The sequence below is a fragment of the Psittacula echo genome (assembly GCF_963264785.1).
Source record: "Psittacula echo genome assembly, chromosome: 1".
In the NCBI taxonomy this organism is placed as follows: Eukaryota; Metazoa; Chordata; class Aves; order Psittaciformes; family Psittacidae; genus Psittacula; species Psittacula echo.
Window position 1 is genome coordinate 68,139,510 of NC_137735.1, and position 22,432 is coordinate 68,161,941.

The 22,432-nt window shown below is 43.1% G+C and overlaps 1 protein-coding gene across 1 annotated transcript in view; it reads left to right on the forward strand.

Annotated features, from left to right (window-relative positions):
* Positions 1-22,432, forward strand: part of MAML3 (mastermind like transcriptional coactivator 3) — a 248,318-nt gene that overhangs the window by 141,403 nt on the left and 84,483 nt on the right. Inside the window, exon 2 of the mRNA XM_080624429.1 lies at positions 15,855-17,345. Within this exon, the coding sequence (XP_080480555.1) occupies positions 15,855-17,345 (1,491 nt within the window). The remainder of the gene's footprint in view (positions 1-15,854; positions 17,346-22,432) is intronic.

Below are 22,432 nucleotides of genomic sequence, written 5' to 3' on the forward strand. Positions count from 1 at the left end.
AGGTCATAGTTATGTTGTGGAGCTGGGATTTTTGGGAGGAGGCAGAGGATGACCAGGGGAAGAGGAGAAAGTATGGTCATTTGTTTATCTTTAAATAGGATGACAGCAGTCTGGCATTCAGTCCATGTTCAAGAAGCAGTTAAGCAAGTACTTGAGATTGTTATTCCTGTACCAACTCCCCTTTATTTAGGGGTCACTGGAAATGAGTTTGTACCACTTTGTGTTGTATAGCTGCAGCTTTTAAAAAATCATGTATTCTCCTCAGAATGCTTCAGAAATAGTACACTGAAGTAACTGGTAAAGGGAGGGTTCTGTTTGTTTTCTTTTAGTAAAAAGCTTCTAAGTGGCTTTTCTTCTGCAGGCACTGTGGGTATAAGAACAATTGTACCGGGTCCTCTGCAACAGAAGCCAGTAAGCAGAGTATAAGAAACAGCAGGCACAGTCAGCCTTCCCTGGCATATCTTCCCATTTTCCAGCTGTCACAGATCTAAGAACCACTTGCTGAACCTATCTGTAAGCAGTTTGCTTTTGCAGCCCCCTGCATACATGGAGCAGGTTTCTTGTTGGATGGAAGTGAGGAAAGCTGAGAAGCAGCTGCAGCAGAAACTTCTTGGGGGCAAGTTATGCAAATTCCTCTCAGCAGCAGTAGCTGGAATTCCTGGAGCAACCCTAGGCTGTTTCCTTTCATGTTTTTTAAGGCTTGTTGAAGGAGATAGATGTCCAGCTCCAAATGACTTTTTGAGGAAATTGCTAATGAGGTCAGTTTTTCTCTTGGCTTTTTCCAAGACCTGTTTTCCAAACACTAGCAGCACTCAGATAAATGGGAGAATATGAATATGCACTGAGGGTGGAAGCAAGAAGAGGCCTTGTAACTGTCAGAAGGAAGGCTTAAATGCTGTACAGCCACTTTGCCTTCTGCAGCCCCATAACTTCTGTGTGAGGCTGTGAGATCTGAACTATGAAAATACAGGAAATCATGACAGGAGAGGAAAAAAGATGGGATTATGCAAGGGGGAAGCATCCCCACCTGCCTGATGCACATTTCATCCTCAACTCCCACTCCAAAGCTTCCCATCACCGCCTAGAGCTGCTGCCACTGTTGCTAGCTTGCCACTTGTCACAGCCACCTCTGATGGCTGCTGCCACCCAGATGAGAGCTTCAGGGCTCTGGCAGAGCTATGGGAAGTGCAAGAGGCAGGAACCAGTTGTAGGTTTTAGCCCCTCAAGTGCAGAGCATAAAAGCAGCTTTATATCCCCAGGGACTCCTGCCTGCGTGTGTTTACTAAGTGATGCTGGAGCATAAGCTGGGAACGCCAGGGCACACAAGCTGCCTGCAGCCCTGCTGTGTTGAGGCTGAGAGACAAATCTATATGGTCTGTGGCTTAGTCTGAATCCTTGTGGTCTGAACCTCTGCTGACAGTGACTGTGTGGAGAGATGGCGTTTCCAAGAAGGGTGCTGTGCCCTGCTGTGCTCCCCCCACAGCTCCCTAGGGAGCCCTTCACCAAGCATTCATTTAGTTGCTTGCTGTCTTGTAACGTTTCCAGGCCCTCCATGGCAGGATCAGCCTTGGGTAGTTTGTGCTGCTGAACAGAGACATAGGGAACGCTTGAGGGGGAGAAAATGTCTGCTCTAGTTTCAGGCATTGCAGTCCTTTCTAGTTAGCAGGAAAAGGAAAAGGCTGCCACTAATTTACTGATGAGTCAGGAAAATACTCAGTGTTTGCAGTTGAATGTTTCTAGTATGACTGTTGTGGGTCTGAGTTTGGAGTTTGTCAATGCCAGGCAGCTTTGGGGTTGGGGGGGGGGGGGGGGGGGGGGAGAGGGAAAGGAAGAAAAAGTAGTGACTTCTGTCCCCAGCCATATTGAGATCATGGTCTCTTCCTGATCCTACAGCCATCAGGACCTACAGTATCCAAGGTTGGTTCTTGGCCTCGTGTCTTCCACCTGGCATTGAAAAAAAGTCAGACTAGGGCAGCTGTGCATTTTAAAGCTGGGCCCTTAATGTAATTCTGAAATATGCTAATTGCCAGGCTTTTGTTTTCATTTGACAGTTTTGAGAAGCTTAGAAGAAAGGAGGAAAAATAAAGGAGTATTGTAAATAGCCTTAGGAAAAACCTCAGCCTGCTGCCTATGTAATTTCCTTTAAAAACAAACTTTCATACTGGGGGAAGCTTTATCACAGCAGATTTGCACACAATCCTGTATGCCCGAGATCTACGCAATTTTCCATCATTTCTCAAGCATGCTTGCTCATTGTTAAAGTTGTTACTAAGGTTACTACAACTGTTCTTTAAGACGGGAGAAGTGCTTGCTTATGCCAAAGCTTGTCTGTATTTCCCTTCTATCTGTGCATCTAATTAAAATTCTTATTTTTTTTCTACTCTAGGAGCTTTGCATAGACCATCATGGTTCTAACAGTACTATTTATCTGGAATTTAAACTCCCAGCCCCTCCTGCTACCTCTTCCCTTATCCTTGCTTCTTTTAAATAATCCAGAAGTGATTAAGCATGTAAGTTACTAAGCAAGCACTTGGAGCTGCACAACCTTCTTCCCCTCAGCGCTACAAGAACGTAAGACTTTCCAAGAGCAAATGTAATATCATAATTATAGGCCAAACTTTAGGAAGATTTAAAGCTTTTTTCTTACAGTTGAGCAGGACAACTGAAGCCTGTGGAAATGAAACTGGAGGAAAGACCCAACCCACGCAGACAGAAATCTTTATTAAACACAGATGTCAACGGCAGTAGCATGTAATTAGTGCCCTAATTGTGATTGGGCAAATAATGTTGGTGGCTTGGGGAGGGTCCAGATGCAGGCATCTGACTGTGGCTGCCTCTCACTGAGCTAGTTACCAAGGCTCCTTTTAATGTCAGTGAAAAGAAAGAGACATTTCTAGAGCATGATTTTTCTCAGCTTGGTATAGGGGATATGAATTACATCCTTACGAGTCAATTCATTCCAGGCTTTCTTGCTTGCAGTTTTCTTATGGTGCCTATAGGAGTTTCCAGGCTTTCTATCCTGTTCATAGCTTGTTTCCCCCCCTTTCTTTTTCTTGATTTGGAAAAGAAACAGAAGCAAAAGCAGCTATTCATCTGAGAAGATGTATTTTGTATACCTATTAGCTGGCTACAAGATTTGGGAGACCTGAGTTCAGTTCTGATCCTGCCCCTGACCTTATATACAGCTTTAGGTAAGCTTCCTGTCCTGTCCTCTTCAGTGAAATTCAGAGGTTTAATATATGTTTGCATCTGAATGTCAGACACCATTTAAGTGCTTAGTGATGGTTTGGGGGGGAGGTGTTGACATAAGAATAGTTTTTTCCTTTTTAGATTCAGCCCACCTCTGTTTTTCTTTGAGACAAAAATCCACATAATTCTGGTAGCAACCCAAGAGTAGTTTATCTCCAGACTAACAAATTAGAAGTGCATTAGTACTAGGTGGCTCATCGCTCCTAGAACAGGAGAAAAAGGTGGGAATGAGAAGTCTTTTAAGAAGGAAAATAAGATTAGTGGAAGCCCCGTTATATGAATGCACAGCTGGTTTATGGTGCATTTCTATGGCTTATCTAACAGCAAACTATCATACCTCCAAGGGGTTTAGGAAAAAACTGTAGTGTTCTCAATGACTCAGTCTTACCTACAGCATCTAAGAGCAGCAAATGCTTTCTTGTCTTGTGTTTATTTGACACTATTAAAGGCACAGACTCTCAGTGGTGAATGGGACTTGAAGTGTAAATTTAATTTGGATTAGCTGCTAATATATGCTTAGTATGTATGGATTGCGGGGATAAAAACCCGTGTGAGTATCACAGGCAGCAACTACATGTGCATGTGTGTGGAAAATGCAAGTAATTTCCGCACACACACACATCCCCCCCCCCCCCGCCCCCCCAGGAAAATTAAAAAGTTAAAAACTGTGCAGAACGAGCATGTACAGACACATGTAGCGTTATGAGTTGCAATTCCTTCCCTCGAAGGGTTATTTTCAAAATGCACAAATAGGTTAAAGTGCCTGGTAGTACAGTGGTGTGCAGCCACAACTAACTGGGAATTTGACCTGTTTGGCAGAGCACTGACCACCTTTCTCCTGGCCTTCTTTTTGCTTTATATGAAGACATTTGGAAGCCTTACACACCTTTGGGATTTTGGCAAACTTTTCATGGCATTACTACAATGAGTTCAATCACCCAGTGGCTAGCAGCTTGGGGAATTTGCCTTCAGACAGCCTGCTGCCAGGACACTGTGTTGCTTTAGACAGGCTCTGAGCAGAAAGGAGCACCTTTATAAATAGATGGCTTAAGAAGGCAGATGTGATTTCCCCCTAACAGTAGCTAACGCTTTACCAAAAGCATCCAATGATAAGATATTCTGGTGATAAGGTATCTGCAAACTTCACATGGCAGTTTTAGAAGGAGGGCAGAGCAGGCAAGCACAGGACGTATTCATAAGACTCTGGTTACTGCTGAGGTGTGCCCTTTCCTGCCTGTCAGTGTTGTTCATTTAGATTGAGTGTGGGCACCTTCTTTTCTTGGTGCCATTCAGACGTCAACAAGAGAAAGACTCTAGGCCAGATGATCTTACAGTAACTGCTGGCATTTGCTCATAGCAACCATCTTTTCAGGGGTGCCTTGCAGCCCATTCCCCAGCACTGGATGTATACTGCACCCGTGCCCATGTTGGGCATCATTATCACATGACAAGCAAATATGCAGGCATGAAACTCAGAAGCAAACAGTATGAGCTGCTTGAGCAGGTTGTCCATGGCTGCTGTCTTTCCTGGGTGTTCCAGCTATGTGCAGGGAGTGAAGAGATTCACTGGATTGCAACAAAGTTCGTTGTTTTTAGGATCTGTCCTTTGGGGAAGCATGAAGCCAGTGCACCTGTGCAAATTATATGAATATGCATAATACTCTGTGTATGTATATTCAGACTATATGCAAGGGAGGAAGAGATTTATCCTGGATTTGAGTCAGCTGCTGTACATGAAGGAAGGAAGGTAAGACCTGAGAAAAGGTCTTAGTCTGATGCTGTTGTTTGTTGCATAAACCATTCTTTATAATTTAGGTTGTTTAGAGTACTCCAGGTGAAGCCTGTGCTTAATATTGTGCTGAATCACTGCCTTGATTTGGTTAAAATCTCTTTTATTTCTTATATACATTTCATCAGTAGACTTAAATAGTATGGTTGCAGTTCACCCCACACAGCAGGTCAGCCTTGGGACTCTGTAACTCTGATAGCTGCTGGGATCTGGGAAACCAAATGCATACTTTTCCATTAGGTGTTGTTGCATGCCTTTGTGAGAACCAAGGTCAGCTTGTGGTGAAATACTGAAGCAGCAAAGAAGTTTGTGTGGTTTGCTTGGCCATACTTAGGGCAAAACTGTTATTCAGTGCTGTCTGGCCTTTGGGCCTGTGGCAAATAGCTCTCAAACTGTGCTCAGAATAATTCAGAACATGTCTGGGTCATCCTGTATAATCCTTTGACTGCTTGAGTCTTCACAGACCTTCAGTGATCCTGCACATCTATTAATTTTTTTACAGTGCTGGCTATAATTTGTATTGAAAGCAAAAAGGAATGTAAAGAAGAGTTGTTCCATCCAACTTTGTGTCCATCTCTGAAGAAATTTAGGTGCAGAAGAAGTGATCTTATCAGTGGACCCCTAACTCCTAGTGAGCTTGACAGGAGCTAAGGGCTTCAGCACCTCTCACGACTGGGCTCTGGGTTTTGTACAGGAGCCTTACAAAACTGCTGCTGCATGCCTTCTTTTAAATAGATATGCAAAGGCAAGGCAAACAAGCAGTTCTAAGCTGCTCTTTCCTAGAGATGCATCAAGCTGATTGTGCTGAGTAGGCAACAGTTTAGATGAAGGAAAAAGTCAGATCCGTTTTGGATATTTCTGACATTTTCTCTCTTTTAGAATTTTCAGTTAGTTGTTTGTTGGGTTTTTTTAATGATCTATAGCTTAGCACAACTCTAGTTCCAAACTCATCTGTCCCATGGTTGGTTTCCCCCACAGCCACTTCCCCAAAAGAAATGGCTCAGGAGCATAATAAGAGTTAGGACTTTGAAAAAATATGAGTACTAATTCATTAGCATGCAAAAGATTAATTTCCTTCCCTCTTCCCCCTCGTGCTTGGGACTCCTTTGCAATGCCTACTGCACTGTTAATGGTTTAACCTGTACTTACATAACCTCACTCCTTCAGAAGTATGTATCCTTGCAAAGAAATCTTCAGGGCACGCATGTCCTCAGACAAGCTGCACAGGCAGGCGCAGCTGGGGAAGAGGAGGCTTACGGAGACAAGCTCTGGGACAAAGCCACCATTTTATTTGCAGCACAGTGTAACTTGTTCTGTGATCGATTCACAGGACTTTTCTCATTTTTTTTTTATGTGCTGGTTGTGGAAATCTGTTAATTCTGATCCTTAAATTATTTTCAAATGGAAGCTTCATTTATGATGATGTTACCCAAAGAGGGAGACTAAAATGTGTATGCTTGAACAGGTACAGTGTACAGACCATCTGGCTCTCATTTTCTTCCTTTTCTGATTGTATCAAACACTTTGCATGTGGAAAAAGAAAAGCATGACCTTGAACTTCATTGTGTGGGAGAATCCCTGAAATTACCCCACGTTGATTTGTGGAACTGGAAGATGCTACTTCATGCAATTGTGGAATAAATAGCCATGTTGACATGAGGTGGTGTTTGTCAGGAGATCGCATCAGTGAAACGAATGGGAGACAACCATACTGTTTCTGAGTTCAGCCTTCTGACAGCTTGCTGTTGGATTCTAGAGATCGTACATCAGACAGGCTTTGGTAGTAATAAAGGCTGGATAGAAGCGTGTAGCCCATGGAAACCAAGAATGTCATCGGAGGAGTACCATCATGCCTCCACCATCCCTTGTCTCTTCTGGTTCCTTCCTTGGAGTTTCTCTAAGAACATTCTGGAGAATGCATGTAGGTAGTTTGCTTCTGTAAGCATAGGAAGGGCTTTACCTTCACAGCAGTTAGACAAAATTTTAGTCAGCTGGTTCTGAAGTCATAAATGTAGCTCATAGCCTCTGCTTTCCTTCGTCATTAAGGCAATGGTAGGATGTGTCAGAGAGCTGCTGCTTCTTTTCAGAGCACAAGAGCATTTTTCTGTCCCAGATGTCCTTTCACTGGGAAGGCAGGGTGCCACCAGCACACCTCACTAGCTTGTTATGACTTGTGTCCATCCAAGGATGAATCAGGGCAAGATTTTACTCAGGAGACTGTTTCTAGTGTCACATATGCAATTTGAAGAGCTTGTAAGTAGTGTATGGGTAGCTATAGTGAATATGCAAAAATGCTGGATATAGAATCATAGAATCAACTATGTTGGAAAAGACCTTTCAAATCTTCAAGTCCAGCCATTACCCCAGGGCTGCCAAGTTCATCACTAAACCATGTCGCCGAGGGCCTTGTCTACACATTATGTTGCTTTGCTGCTTCTTAGTTTAAACCACAGGAAGTTCCTGCATTTCTTTTCAACCCTGATTTGCAGGAGTCCTTCAGGAGGTACAGCTGTAATAATCTACAGTGTCTGCTTTTTATCGTTAGCTTCTCTCCTGTCCAGATACAAAGCAGACTGGCAATGTTTTCAAAGAGTGAAGATTTATCAACACAACTCCCAGAGATGTCAATTAGAGGCTGCCTGACTAAATCCTCATAACACACTCTGAAAATGTAGCTCCTGCCGTCTGCAAGACCAGTTGCAGGGAAGAGCACAGCTCAGCTGTTTGGTATGGGAGGCGGGAGTAGTTCAGTTTTCAGGCTCTCAGCACCTTCATTAAGACTTTTCCACGGACAGAGTAATGCTGACACCCCCCCAGGTGTTGAGGTTACTGGTTTCCCAGGATTTACCTTATTGGGCTAAAGCGGAATTAAATTGGATAGGTCTGAAGAAGAAGCCATGTAGATCATACACTTGGTCAGGAAGGCTGTCTGACAATGATGACAGCATTTCATCCATGAAATAATTTGTGCTCCAAAGTCCAGCTAAACTTGCCAATAATTTTGTATTGGGAAAATTAATTGCATCCATTGCCTGTGTTTTACTCAACAGCTTCCCCAGGGACCCCTGTATGCCCAATCTCCTCAGAAACATGTCATGTAGTGTCTTTGCATTCAAATTTGAGTTGCGTGGAAGGAGGGACAGAAATTATGAAAGAAAAATATTTCAAAGGAAAACTGGAATTGGTATGGTATATAATCAAATATATATATAATATATATGACAAGGGGGAACGGCTTTAAGCTGAAAGAGGGTAGATTTAGAGTAGATATTAGGAAGAAATTCTTCACTATGAAAGTGGTGAGACACTGGAACAGGTTGCCAAGAGAAGTTACAGCTGCCCCATTCCTGGAACTGATGGTTCTGTGGTTCTATGATACATACCCTTCCAAAGATTACGCTTTTATTTCTCAGCCTGTTCTAGACACACACAATTTGAGCAGCATAGTTGATATTTTTTATATATATATATTTCTTCTATAAATGTTGTACAGATTTTTTCACTACTGCATCCCTCACTAACTAGACATTTTCCACAGTGTTCATTTCTACAGCAGAAAAAGTCTGGCAGCAATGCAGTGGGGTGCATTAAAACACTCAATAAACATCAGTAGAGAAGATATATATACATGTTTGTTTTTATATTATGATGAAATTAAATACCCACAGAGAACTGGAAGTTCTCTTGCCACACAACCTGAGCAATGAAAGTACAATTCTTTAGTCTGTGATGAAAATACATGTGGTGAGGCAGAGTTGAGCCATGGGAGAATCGTAGAATCCTGGAATGGTTTGGGTTAGAAGGGACCTTAAAGCTCACCCAGTTCCAACCCCCTGCCATGGGCAGGGACACCTTCCACTAGACCAGGTTGCTCCAAACCCTGTCCAACCTGGCCTTGAACACTGCCAGGGATGGAGCAGCCACAGCTTCTCTGGGCAAAGAAGCTACCTCTCTTTCTCTCTTCATCTCTACAGAACTGCGTCTCCTTCCCTTCTCTCGCTCATCCCTCTCTCAAAGCTCTGATGAAAGCTTACGTCAGTTCTTGCTTTTCTCGAGCTCTTTTAGCACACATCAGCCTCCCTACCTGGCTGACTGAGGGCAGTTACAGTCATGGCGTTTACCTGGTTTGACTTCGACTCTTTCACATTTAACTGGTGCCTTGAGCATCTTCCTATCATAATGGGAGTTGGTTTGTTCTTCTGATGGCTGTTTGCAAAACCCAAGGCAACGACAGAGTCCCCAGCAGCTCTTAATGGCTTGGGTCACGGGTGAAGGTTTGACCTCCTTCATGAGGCAGAGGTTACTCTGTAAGCCTGTAGAGTTGAGCAGGTTGAGCTATCTGTAGCTATCTTTGCTCCCAACTTCAAACAGATTTTACAATGTGAGCTTCCTCAGTATTTGAAACATTGCCCCAGCCAACAAGAACTGGGCTGGCAGACCCTGCATGGAAGAGCACAGCATGTACTTCAAGTGAGCAATTGCAATCCAAAATCAATTTGCTACATCAGGCTTTATCCTGTGAGTTAGCAGGTGTCGATGCAGTACCTTCAGCAGTCTGAGGGAAATTCGAGTAGTAGGGGAGTGGTTTGATGCATGAAATACCTTTATTTGCTAGAAGCGGCGGTGTGTAACCCACCCCCGGTTTGCTTGGCCACTTGTCTGAGTTCAGTTCCGGCTCTGCTTGTGAAAGGCTGTCCTGCATTCCCCAGCTGCAGCAAGTGGCGTTAAGAGGCCACTGTGGAGTTGATGGACTTCAGACGCTAGTCAGAAGATGTGGTTGTACCTCAGGCAGTGGTGCCCTTGGGCCATTATTGACTTTTCAATGGCAGTCTCAGTAGCAGTACAGCAAGAAAGGATATGCAAGAAATGAGGAATCCTTTCAAGTGTTGAAGCAGAATTGCTGGCATGTAAATGGCAATATTATTCCTTATTGATCGCACGATAGGTGGTTGTGGTCATTGCGTCTTTGCTTAGGAGAGCTGTCACACCAAATCTAGTTGCTTGGTGTCACTTCACATCAATCACAGGGACTTGCTACGTTGTTGGTAGGATTTGAGGGCAGTAGAGGAAGTTTAGAAGCAAACGACCTGGTTTTCAGGGTGCAGGCTGGAGACGGCTGAATAGGCATGGTGGGTGGCAGAGCTCATGGTGAGCAATCCCTGTCTGAGGTCAGGGGTCAAGACCTGCCTGGAGAAGTTCCAGGAGAAGAAGGGAGAAGAAAGTTGGGGAAAGCTCAGGAACATGTGGAAGAAGAGGTGCTAAGCCACTGATGGGAGGGCGAAGTCCTGAAGGAATAGCCAAGGCTGAGTCATTGCCACAGAAGTGAACTGAAGCCCAGTTGAGCATGGATGGTTGGTGGGCCAGGCCATGATTCAACATGAGGAATGGAAAAGATCAATGTTTAATTTTAACAGAAAGAGTCACAGAAGAGCAGTGTGGAGAATGTGATAACCCTTGTTCTCTGTAAACATGCATATTCTCTGAGGAAGATGGACTTTGGGCTTTAGCTGGTTTCTCTGCTTTCCCATGGGCAGCAAAGATAACTACAGAACAAGGTGCATCCCAGCACAGCTGGGGAGTGAGCATGCCAGATCTCTTCAAGTTGTTGCCCTTGCCTGATCTTGAAATGTCTGGAGCTGCCTTAAAAGGAGTCAGTGGCAACATGCCTGTTCTGTAGCTGGTGCACTGAAAGCACCAGCTAAAAGTGACGCCAGCCTCCTTGTCTGTAGGCTCACGATCAACCTGCCTGCTGTGTTAGACCTTGCAAAGCATGCTCAGCCTCCACAGGCAAAAAGAGGATTTAGCCCCTCATCTTCCCCACCCCGCTGTTTTTATGTTTTAAAGAGCAGCGAAGGACTGAGGCTCTGGCACAGCCCTGGTCACTGCCGGTGGATGACTGGAACAGCCACCCACTGAAGGCAGCACGATGGTGGAGGATGGGCCAGAGAGTGGCTCAGCTGTTGCTATAACAACAGCACCTTTCAAAAAATGAATTGCTGCTGGTGGGATGAAGCAAAGCATCTTCTCCCCGCAGATGAAAGCCCCATTGATAGCCTCAACGCTCCCCTGTTTATGTATTGGCTCTGTCACGGCGTGTCCGAGTAGCTCCACTGAAAATCCTGGGGTGGGTCTGATTAAACCAGTCTGGTCTGCATGTTGGTGTGCACGGCCTCTATGCCCCCTACCTCTCGCCCAGTCAAGTCATTTAAAAAGTCAACCCACCAAAGTTTGACCTTTTCTTGCTCTGCAGCTGGAGTTTCCTCAAAGGCATATAAAGGATAATGACTCCTGCTTTGCTCTCTTCTGCTCTGGGATAAAACCTGCTGTGAAATGCAGATACATCAGCCAAATATTTTGTGTGAATAAAGCTAAAGCCCTAAGGAGCTGGCACAAGTTTTATTGTATTCTAATATTTTTGGTTTATTTTCATATTTTCCTTTTATTTTCATATTTTTCTTTTTATTTTATGAATCAATAGTCTTCTGCACCTAGACATAAATCTCTACATTGCTGTATATTCATGATGCATGCTGTAAATCACATGCACAAGCTATATACTACTCCTTAGAAGGAGAGGGAGGGATACTTTCCGGAGAATATTTCACTTCAGGCATTGTTTCTACAGAGGGAAGAGGAACAGTGAATTACTGGGGTTTTTGTCTAAAACACTGTGGAGTCCGGGTGGTGGTAAACTGTTTACCAGTATATGGTCACTGTATAATATTCAAGCCATCCAGTAGTTTAAATGGCGATCGGGAATCACAGGATCATAGAATGGCTTTGGTTGGAAGGGACCTTAAAGCTCATCTAGTTCCAACCCCTTGCCATGGGAAGAGACACCTTCCACTACAGCAGGGTGCTGCAAGCCCTGTCCAATCTCGCCTTGAAGACTGCCAGGGATGGGGCAGACACAGCTTTTCTGGGTAACCTGTGGTAGTGTTTCATCACCCTCATAGCGGAGACCTTCTTCCTAATATCTAAATCTCCCCTCAGACAGTTTAAAGCCATTCGCCCTTTTCTTATCCCTAAAAGCCCTTGTCTAAAGTCCCTCTCCAGATTCCTTGTAGTCCGTTTAGACTCTGGAAGCTGCCCTAAAGTCTACCCAGAGCCTTCTCTTCTCTAGGCTGAATAAGCTCAGTTCTCTCAGCCTGTCTTCCTAGGAGAGGTGCTTTCAAGATATAAAACTGAACATTTGCATTGAAATAATTGGCTAAGAATATTGCCGTGTTGTACCCCAAAAAGAAGAGATGCATCTGTTGTTATGGCTCCCAAAACACCTCACTCCACTCCCAAAATGCCAGAGACAAGGTGCTTCCCCACCTGCAAAGGCTGTTAACCCCCCAAATCCTAAAACCTGTGTTTTAGGAGAATATTGTGGAGCTACAGACTTAGAATAGGCTTCATTTTGTTTTCATTTGCAACAAGGCACAATTTCTGTACATTTGATCTTTGACGGAAAATAGTTTCCATGTTAAAGCTGCTTTCTGTTGTAAGGCATGATAAACACAATTATTAATATTTATATACTGGGCCTCCTTTTACTTCTCACTAAAGTCACTGTATATTTGTACAGGGGGACATCCAAGTTTCAGCACATGATGAAACTTTAGGAGCTGGTATATTTAGGTCTGGTTATTTGCCACTGGATGGTTTTGATTCTTTTGGTAAGCATTCATATACAAATAAAGTGATGGATTCAGGATAAATTAATAAATGATGTGAAACCTGAAAGTGTGAAATGATGTGAAAGTGTGTCACTCTTACCAACATTCTGTAAGGTTCACTTTCAAACTGTTGTGAAATGCATGGAGTCAGTTATCTTGTTTTTCTCAGGAGAAAATTGCTCTCCATAATCCCTGACTTGTCATTATGATGATTTTTTTCACCCATCACTTCCTTATAAAACTTTTTTTTATGACTAGAAGCTGTTACGAGGTCCTTTGGTATGACTGTTCTTACTTCAGTCCAGTATTTGGCCAGCTCAGGGCAAAGGGCCATCACAAGTCTTGGACATTTTTTTGACCCCTGTTTTTGCATGCATATACCCACTGAACTTGGTCTTGAGTCAGGTCCTGTTCAGTGACTGTTTTCCTGATGTGGAAGGCAAAGACTGTGTTGAGAGCTTAGGAGCTGAAATGGACAATTTCAGCTGTAAATTGTGTCAGTGGCCCATTAGGGGCCACATTTACATATGCTATTTTAAGCCATTATATCAACTATGTTACTGACCACCTGCACTTGCAGCCAGATTGTGCTTGCTCTGCTCTTCCTCTGAAAAAAGGAATCTCAGAAGTGACTGTGCTATAGTACTTGTGAAGCAGGGTCATTACCACATCAGTATTGTCCTTTTCTTGTCTCTGGGGTCTGAATCAGGGCTATATAAAGATCAGTGAAACAAGCCCAGTGGCTCAGCTGTAATCTTCTGCTACACACCAGTTACACCAGTCAAAAGCAGCAGGGAGCTGTAATGCCATACTGTGATGTTCAGCTTAACATGGGTGTTTAAGGAAGGGAAGCAGTGGAGGTGAGAGACATATTATAAGCCTCCTTGTGGGATCTGATTTTTCTCCTTCACACTAGCTTGGGTGTTGACTTACCTTCAGTATTGCCGTTAACTGGTGCAGATGAGGCAGTTACCACCCCTGGGCAAGCTTCTTGCTAGAGCTTGCTACTGTTATGGCACAGAGATACGAAAAGGTGATGCCTGTGTTGTAGGGCTTCATGCAGCCTGGTGTGCTCCTGCAGACCGTGGTTGATTAACTTGACTGTGATGGGCACGCTGGTGTGCATGCTCCTGCCTGCATCTGCTGCCACGTGCAAGACCCCATCCCTGAGCATCTGTGAAGCTCATGTGGGCAAGAGCTGCTTTGCTTAGGTGAATGGAGAGAAGAGTGAGAGCCAGTGATGGGGAATCCACACACACAGTGGGGAGGTCCAAAACAGCCTTCCTGATCTCTGCCTCGCGGCAGATGGGCTTCCCATCACAGCCCATGCCGTAAGGACAGTGAAACCATCGGCCTTGCTGTTTCGCAGAAAGGAGGGGTAGGAAAAAACCCAGAGGAAGGACAGATCCTGTGGAGCTATGCAGGCATCTTGCACTGGAGGAGCAGTGGTCTGCATGGCAGAGGCTGTGGTCACGGAGAAGCTGGTCTCTATGCTGCGGCACCACAGAAGCCAAGAAGGAATTTCAGCCTGTTGGAGGCTTGGCATTAACTGGCTTTGTGCAGGGGGAACAGGCAGCAAAGTCTTGGGCATATATGCCAATAGGGACCCGCTGGTGACTCTTAGCCACGTGTTAATCATTCTCCCACATAAAAAAACTCTTTTGCTCCAGTTCAAATCAAGGAGTTGATGATCTGTTTAAGGACTCACAGACTTGCCTTTCTGCCTTGTTATAAAGGTCACATCTCCGCAGAAGACCAGCACATAGTTTAGTGTCCCACACATGTTCAGCTGGGACTGCAGCAACACATGCAGCGGCCATGTCCTTTTGCATTGCATGCTGAAGAGGCCACGCTGGCCTGAAGGGCAAGAGAAGGACACGGCCTTCTTGGAACTGCTCCCTCTAACCTAGGGATGAGATACAGATTTGCTTGCCTGTCTTACACATGGGATGAAAGGGGAGGTAGCTCTCTGGGGTGGGATAAATAAATGGGAGCTGGATTGTGGGAAGAAAGAAGGTTGAGGACCTTTAGGTTAGGGAAGGGGTGGGAGCTGCATGTCTGAGACTTTCATAGAGTAAAAATACTTTAAAAATTGATAAAATCTTTCAGTATTTTGTCTTCTATTGTTCTACTATCAAGGATGCAAGTGTGTCCTGAAGGCATTTGCTACAGCTGTGACCTCTTTGCTTCCTCCCCTCCCCACTATTGTTTTTTGCCTTAGCCGAATAGGGATGCTTTTTTTAGCCTGGTACATAAGTGGAGGACTTAACGTTTGGTGTGATAGGAGAGCACTGGAGGTTGTCACAGTGCTTTGCTATGCTGCTTCTAACGTGACTGAAAGCTTTTATTAATACACTATTTTTTAAATAACAGTCTTACATTCTAGTTTAATTTCTTTCCTGGAGACTTGTCTTGCTATCATTTCTGTTAGTTATTTATCTTTCACGTTAGCTCCCAGCACAGGGGTTATTTCCTTTTTTTTTTTTTTCTTTATTTGATTGAGTTCATATCATGCAAAGTATTATTATTATTTTTACAGTGGATATTTTTTTTCCTCACTTACAACTGATTCTCAGTGTGCTTTGGAGCCAAGAACAGAGGGCTAATCAAATGAAACTATGTTAATGAATCTTCTCCAAAAAAGTTAGTGTCAACAACACATGTTTCAATAAAAGTAGTCATTCAGTTGTATTGCAGGTATTTTTCAAGAAGCTTCTACAAACTACCAACAAAAAGATTTTTAGAGTAAATAAGAAATTTTAGTGATTCATTTTTTTGGGTCCAATTTAAAACTCATCACTGTGTTAGGCACCAAAAAAAATGAATTAGTCAAATTGCTTCATAAAATTCTGGTATCTTGGAGAGCGCATATTTTAGAGTTCTGCTATTCAGAGGGAGGTTTGATTTGGGGGGGTTTTGGAGTTTTTTTTGTTGTTGCTGGTGGTGGCGGTGGTAGGGTTTTGTTTGGGTTTTTTTTTTTGTTTTTATTTTGATTTAGACCATCTTCTCAAACTGATCAAGGCATAAGAATGAAATCAAACTTACGTCAGTAGTAGGCTTGATGAGAAGTATCTATCACAAGGCTCATCAGCACTATTTTTGTGTCTGCAACTGGGTAATGGTGGTTTTTTTCCTCTTGTTTTTCCTTTCAGCTTCAAGAGACAGTCAAAAGGAAGTTGGAAGGAGCACGTTCACCTCTCAATGGAGAACAGCAGAATGGAGTTTGTGATGGGAGCTTTTCTCCAACCAGCAAGCGGATAAGGAAGGATGTACCAGGCATTGAGGCAATCAACAGCTTGCCCAATAATTTGCCTTTACCTGCTGTTTCTCCTCTTCACCAGCTTGACATGAAAGCTCCCCTGTCCCTGCAGAACAGTGGAACTCACAGTAGTGGTCTAGAAGACTTGGGTAAAAACGGTGGGCTTTCTGAGATAAAGCTCCCCGTTAATGGTTGCAGCGAGCTAGATGATAGCTTTAACATCCTGCAGAACAAGGAGCTAAAGCAAGAGCCTTTGGATGACCCCAGCTGCATAGACACTTCTGAAACATCTCTTTCAAATCAGAACAAGCTCTTCTCAGACATTAACCTGAATGATCAAGAGTGGCAGGAGCTAATAGATGAACTAGCGAACACCGTTCCAGAAGATGATATACAAGATTTGTTCAATGAAGACTTTGAAGAGAAGAAGGAGCCAGAATTTCCCAGGCCTGCCACAGAGACTCAAGAGAGTGCAAGCGTGAAAAGTGATCCATCTCATTCTCCATTTGCTCATGTCCCACTAGGGTCCCCCCAGGTAAGGCCTTCTTCTTCCGGTCCTCCATTTTCAAATGTCTCCACAGCCTCCAGCATAGCTTCTGTGTCCAGTGCCCCACCAGCCCCAGTCCCTGCTGGCTCACCAGCAAACTGTGTTGTTCAGTCACCTCAAACTCCCAGTCAGGCCCACACTCCAGGCCAGACGCAGTCACGGTCTGGCAATGGCTATCTTATGAATCCAGCAGCAGCAACTGTGACAGGACCGGGGCCTGGGCCTGTGAATATGCCAACCGCTGACTTGTCTCCAGCTGAACAGCTCAAGCAAATGGCAGCTCAGCAGCAGCAAAGAGCTAAGCTCATGCAGCAGAAGCAGCAGCAGCATCCAAATCAACCCTCAAGCTGGTCACCTGTGGGCCCTCCATCTAGTCCATACGGAGGACCCTTCAGTGCAGACAAACCAAATAGTCCAATGATGTATCCCCAAGCCTTTAACAACCAAAACCCAATAGTGCCTCCTATGGCAAACAATCCACAGAAGACCACAATTAATAACTACCTCCCTCAAAATCACATGAATATGATCAGTCAGCAGCCAAATAACCTGGGCACAAACTCCTTAAGCAAACAGCCCAATATGCTTTCTTATGGCAACACCAAGCCTCTGACCCACTTCAATGCTGATCTGAGTCAGAGGATGACTCCACCAATGGCAAATCCCAGCAAGAACCCCATGATGCCATACATCCAGCAGCAGCAGCAGTCCCAGCAGCCGCAAATGCAAGCTCAGATGGCACACCTGAGTGAGGAACAGAAACGCATGCTCATCATGAAGCAGAAGGGAATGATGAATCAGCCCATGGCATATGCAACGCTACCTTCCCTTGGTCAGGTAGGTGTGAGTGCATGATACACGGGCAACCAAAAAGAGGCTGATATAAAGACTTGGTATTTCTTTGTGTGATCTCCTTTTTCTCCTGGGAAGCATGGAATGTCATTGCAAACACTTCTTGGACTTTTTATGTGGTATTGGATCTTGATCATTTTAAGAAATGACTAAAACAAAATTGTGTTATGTGTTAGAAATGTTGTTAAATTACTGGTTTTGATGGGCTAGAGCTCTTTTCCTTTGCTTCTACTGATGAGTGTTTAGGGCCACTCTGGGGTTTTGTGTTGGAAGTCACTCCTCCTTGAAGGGTTTGTTTCCTTTTTTTCCTAATGTCAGACTTGATGATTTTGGATCCCAAACCATGGCATGGCTTAGTTTCCACAGTGCAGTTAGCATTGTAACAAAAAGACAGAGTGGTTGGCTCCTCCTTCTTTGGGCAGAGATCAGACCAACTTTAAAAGCATATATGGCATTTTGGCTCAAGGAACAAAGGAAGGACAGTTTGGGTGCTGAGTGCCTTTGGTTTCCACTGAGAGAAGTAAGCACAACTGAATGCTTTTAGTGGTGTGTGGACTATGCATGAAATGAGATGGTTTATTCTGGGACTTTCAAGCAGTATTTATTAGCCTCAGGTATTTTATTGCTGTTAATCTATCAAGCCTTTCAACAAGAACCTAAAGCCATGTCGGCTTGAGTGAGTTGACGTCACTCACGTGTATTTCATGTTGACCTCTGGAGTGGCAGCTGCCAGGCTTGGGGTATGCTTTGGAATGAATTAATAACCAATTTGAATAATGGTTATAGTAATGCCCTGTTGCCTCCTAGGTCAGCTGGGTATTCTTAGTTGTGCAGCCCTGGTAGAGATCCGTACACTTGTGTCATGGAAAGGCTCAAGGATAAATTTTCTGAGTGTTGTCTTAAGGGTTTTAAAAATAATTAAAGTTAATAATCAGGCCACAAAGGAGCTGTCATAGAAGTTATGTGCCACCAAAACATGTCAGGAACTCAGATATAATAGTACACTAATAGAATTGTTGGTTGGTAGTTTTAGCGTAACAGCTTTTTACCAAATTAGCTGTTTCTACACCACCTACAAGGAGTACTTCCTTCTGAGCCTGGTTTGACAGTGACTCACTCTGTAATGCATGTAGAAATACAGCAAAATTTGTCATTTCTTCAGCTTGTGGAGTTTGGGGATCTATCAATAGAAGGAGTAGGAGCTTTACCAGGTCACAGTCCATCACATACTACTTAAAATTAATTGCAAAACAAAAAGAAATGTTTATCCACCTCCTGGTTTTGGTTCAGGATGTATGGTAACAGCTCAAAAGTCCGTGTCTTTTAATTCTGCTTGCTTTTTGCATTAGAAATAATCGGTCTAAAGCCTCTTCTTCTTGGGAAGACTTATCTGAAGAAATACTTCAATAATGACAGAAAACTCAGACTGTAATCTGAGCTACAGGTTTGTCAGGTTGTAGCTGAGAAGCAGAGGGTGTTTGGTCATGCTGCCTACTGCTTTATCCTTCCTTGTTTTTGTTAAATCTGTGGAAATCAAAAGACCCATCTAACAGTTGAGAGGCAAACTGCCCATGTGGAAGAGTTAATGTCATCTCCTCCATTTCATAAATTGATAAATTCATATTAATACCTCACTGCAGTTCTCTGCTGTGAACAGGAAGCTGAGATTTCATATATCTAATCTCATTCAGTTCCTTTTTTTTAATGTAGGAAAAATTAGATATTTGCATACACTAGACGTGCTTCCAAAAACAAGTCCGTATATTTCAATGTCATATAAAGAAGAAACTTGAGGGAAAGCCATGCGTTGTAATATAATATGTGCAATTTGCATTTATTGGCCCAGTCGGGATGAGGGACTTTGTGCTGGTGTGTAGATGTAGAAAGGTCCCTTTACTACTCATGAAACCCACTTGCCTGCACTGAAGAGATTTTGTTTGTGAGGAAGGTTGAAATAATAGATTTCTAACTGTAATGTATTTCTTCATTCCTTCCTCTCCCGCTTCCCCAAAAAAGCATTTTTCTGTGGAAAATTGGAAAGCTTATTATTGTGAGATGTGCTTGGTAGAAATGGATATTTACAAAGGTGGTAAAACCAGTATGCTGATATTGTTGCATTAAATCCTGACTGATGCAGATTATCTGATTCTACTGCTTAGTGCTGGATGGGACGGTCAGGCTTGCCAGATCATATATGGAAAATAAGGAGATTGCTCTCTTCAGTTTGAAATACATTTCTGAGTGTAAAATTAATGTATCTTTCTGTTTATAGTTTATACTTTCATTGCAGTTTTGTTTTTTGATACAGAATTGTAAAAGTGTGTGTTTGTATGTGTGTTAAATAATTATAAGGATTTAATAAATGGCTTTTAAGGGCAAAAATAATCCTAGCTATTGCACCTCATGGTTAGCACTGACCATGTATTTCTGTTGGATGACTATTGCAAGGGCATATTTGAGAACCAAAAGATGATTTAGGGAACATCGGGCATGTACAAAAAACATGTACACCTTGTGTTATGTTCTGTGTACTGCTGTAAAATTCACGTTCAAGTACGACTAGTTGTGTGCATGTGTGCATACATGCACTAGGTACACTAATTAAACCCATATCCATTTGGGCCTAAGCTACTTTTGTTGTTAATAAGCAGAACTTTCACCTGCACTAATGGTTTCAGTTGCTGAGTGTACTTTAGAGAGACACAGCATTTCTTTCAGTTCAACTGGGACCTTGTAAATCTCTGTGGAGGTCAGTTGCACATGAGTGACACTAACGTATCAGTGCTGGTACTCTGGGCTTGCTGAGCAGTGCTCTTGTAAGAGAGGTGAGCAGCAAGAGAGGAAGTTGTGCAGCTCAATATACATGTGAGTGGTTGGACAGACAGAGTGCTAAATTAGCAGCTTAGCCAGCAGAACTAGTGTCCAACAAAAGTAGGATTTCACTAAAGTCTTTACACAGTTGGTCTTGAGATGTGTTATCCTCGGGTTGAGATTTGTAATTTTCCTGTGAGATGTGTTAGTCCTTTGCATTGCTGTGCAGATTCGGGACGGTACTGGCACTGTGGCTGTAGCCTTCATCATACTAATCCTGAGCAACCCGTATATCCTGAACTATGATGTCCTCTATTTTATGCTGTCACTTTTCCTCTTCAAAGGAGCACTGGATGGGGTATTTTTCTGGTTTTTGGCAAAGCAGGTACTGGTTTGTTTTTTTGAGTTGGGGATTTTTCCAGGGTTAGCCTGAAGGTAATTCAGACTGCTTTTTATGGAATTGACTGTTAAAACCATGGTCGTATCCTGACCTATCTACCTTCAGTGAGGCTCTACTAGTGTTCCCTCGTGCCTGACTGTTCTCTACTTGGTCAGGCTTGTGCTTAGAAATCCATGCTCTTTGTCTTGTCCAATGTACCCTGATGTGCCCTAAAAGCAGTCGTTAATTTGTGAGTATGTGGCAGGTGGCCAGTATTGCCCTTTAGCCTCTTGCTTTTCCTGGGTGGTTCATTCATTCTTGCTTGTTTGTGGCTATAGGCTAAACCAGCAAGTCCAGATTTTAACTGGAGCTGGTAACCTGTTAGGCATTTAAGGGGGAGAAGTCTGCTGCTATTCTGATTCCCATGTGATAATAAAAGAAATAGGTTTCACACTAAGATAGAACATGGACTTTGTTTAGGCTTCTTATGTGATTTAAAAAATAAAAGCAAGCAAGCCTAAACCAACCTCCTTTCTCAAAAATCAGAGATTAGTTTAACCTAAAATGTTCCATTTAGTTTTCGAGGTTTTATGAGGCACTTGTTTTTTTTTCTTTAAACCAAAAAGTAATTTTGAACTGGGGAAAAGTAAAACATTTTCTTTGGAAAAATTCAAAATCATTAATTGTGCCTTTCCTTGGTTCCAGCTGTTCAATATGTATGTATATTGGTAAGAGAAGAAAGCAGCCCAGCGGAATAGATGCTGAATGACTGAGACAGAATTTGATGTTTGGAGCCAAGTGAGTGAGGGAGAGTAATGAGAGGTCAAAACAAAACAGAATTCTCTGTGGGTGCAAGACAAATAAAACTAGACTGCAGCTCTTTGCCTGCGTAGGTCTATGAGGATGCTGCAATTACAGCTCCTATTGAAACCACTACTGATACTGGAAATTGGAGGGATGTAAATGAAAAGGAGAAAAGACACCATACTGAAAGAATATCTTCAAATTCTCTTTGCTGTCTTTTGTTTTTATCTTAAACATTCAAGATGCATTGCCTGATTTTGCATGTGAAGGATAAAGGGAGTTCTGTGTCTAAAGAAGGGTTTCCAAAACTTAACTGTCCTTTCTAAGTGAAAAGGTGTGTTTCTCACTGGAATTGTTAATGAGATTTTATGCATTTTGAAGGTTAACTTTGGGATAGTGAGAAAAAAAGGTTGTTGATGTTATGAGATTTGGAGTTTTTTAAAAGCCTACCTGAAAGTAAAGTATACAGATGTGTATTCGCTGCATGGAAGTGTGGCAGAAGTACAACTCTCTTACCAGATTTCAGGGGAGACAAGCTGGAATGGAAATAATGACTGCGAGGATCACTTGCTGAGCGGCCTATAGAGATGTAGTGAATGCCCATCTATGCTGTGTTTGGCTCATAGCTACTGTTTTACACAAAACATTTGCCCTGTAGTTCAGATGCAGTGCCTGCCTTTTACAAATGCCAAAATTTATCCCCAGAAATCCATCCCTCATAGACTCCTAAGGACAGATGGGTAATCGAAATGTGCTTGGATGGATTCTGACCATCTAACCAGGCAATTTGTAAACAGTATCCTGGCCTTCTTCCTGTTCTTGCTATCATCTACTCATTGGGAAGCAGGTCATGGTAGCATAAATCACTAGAAACGTGTTGGACAGCACTTGGTTAAGATCAGGTCTCCATGGCATAATCCTAAAAACCAAATTTTGGCTGTTGGTATTTCCTCATTTTGCAACCTGAGGGCGTGGGCTTTTTATAATTCAATCATAGGATCATAGAATGCCAGCTTGGAAGGGACTTCAAGGATTATCTAAGTCCAACCTCCTAGGCAAAGCGTGACCTAGACTAGAT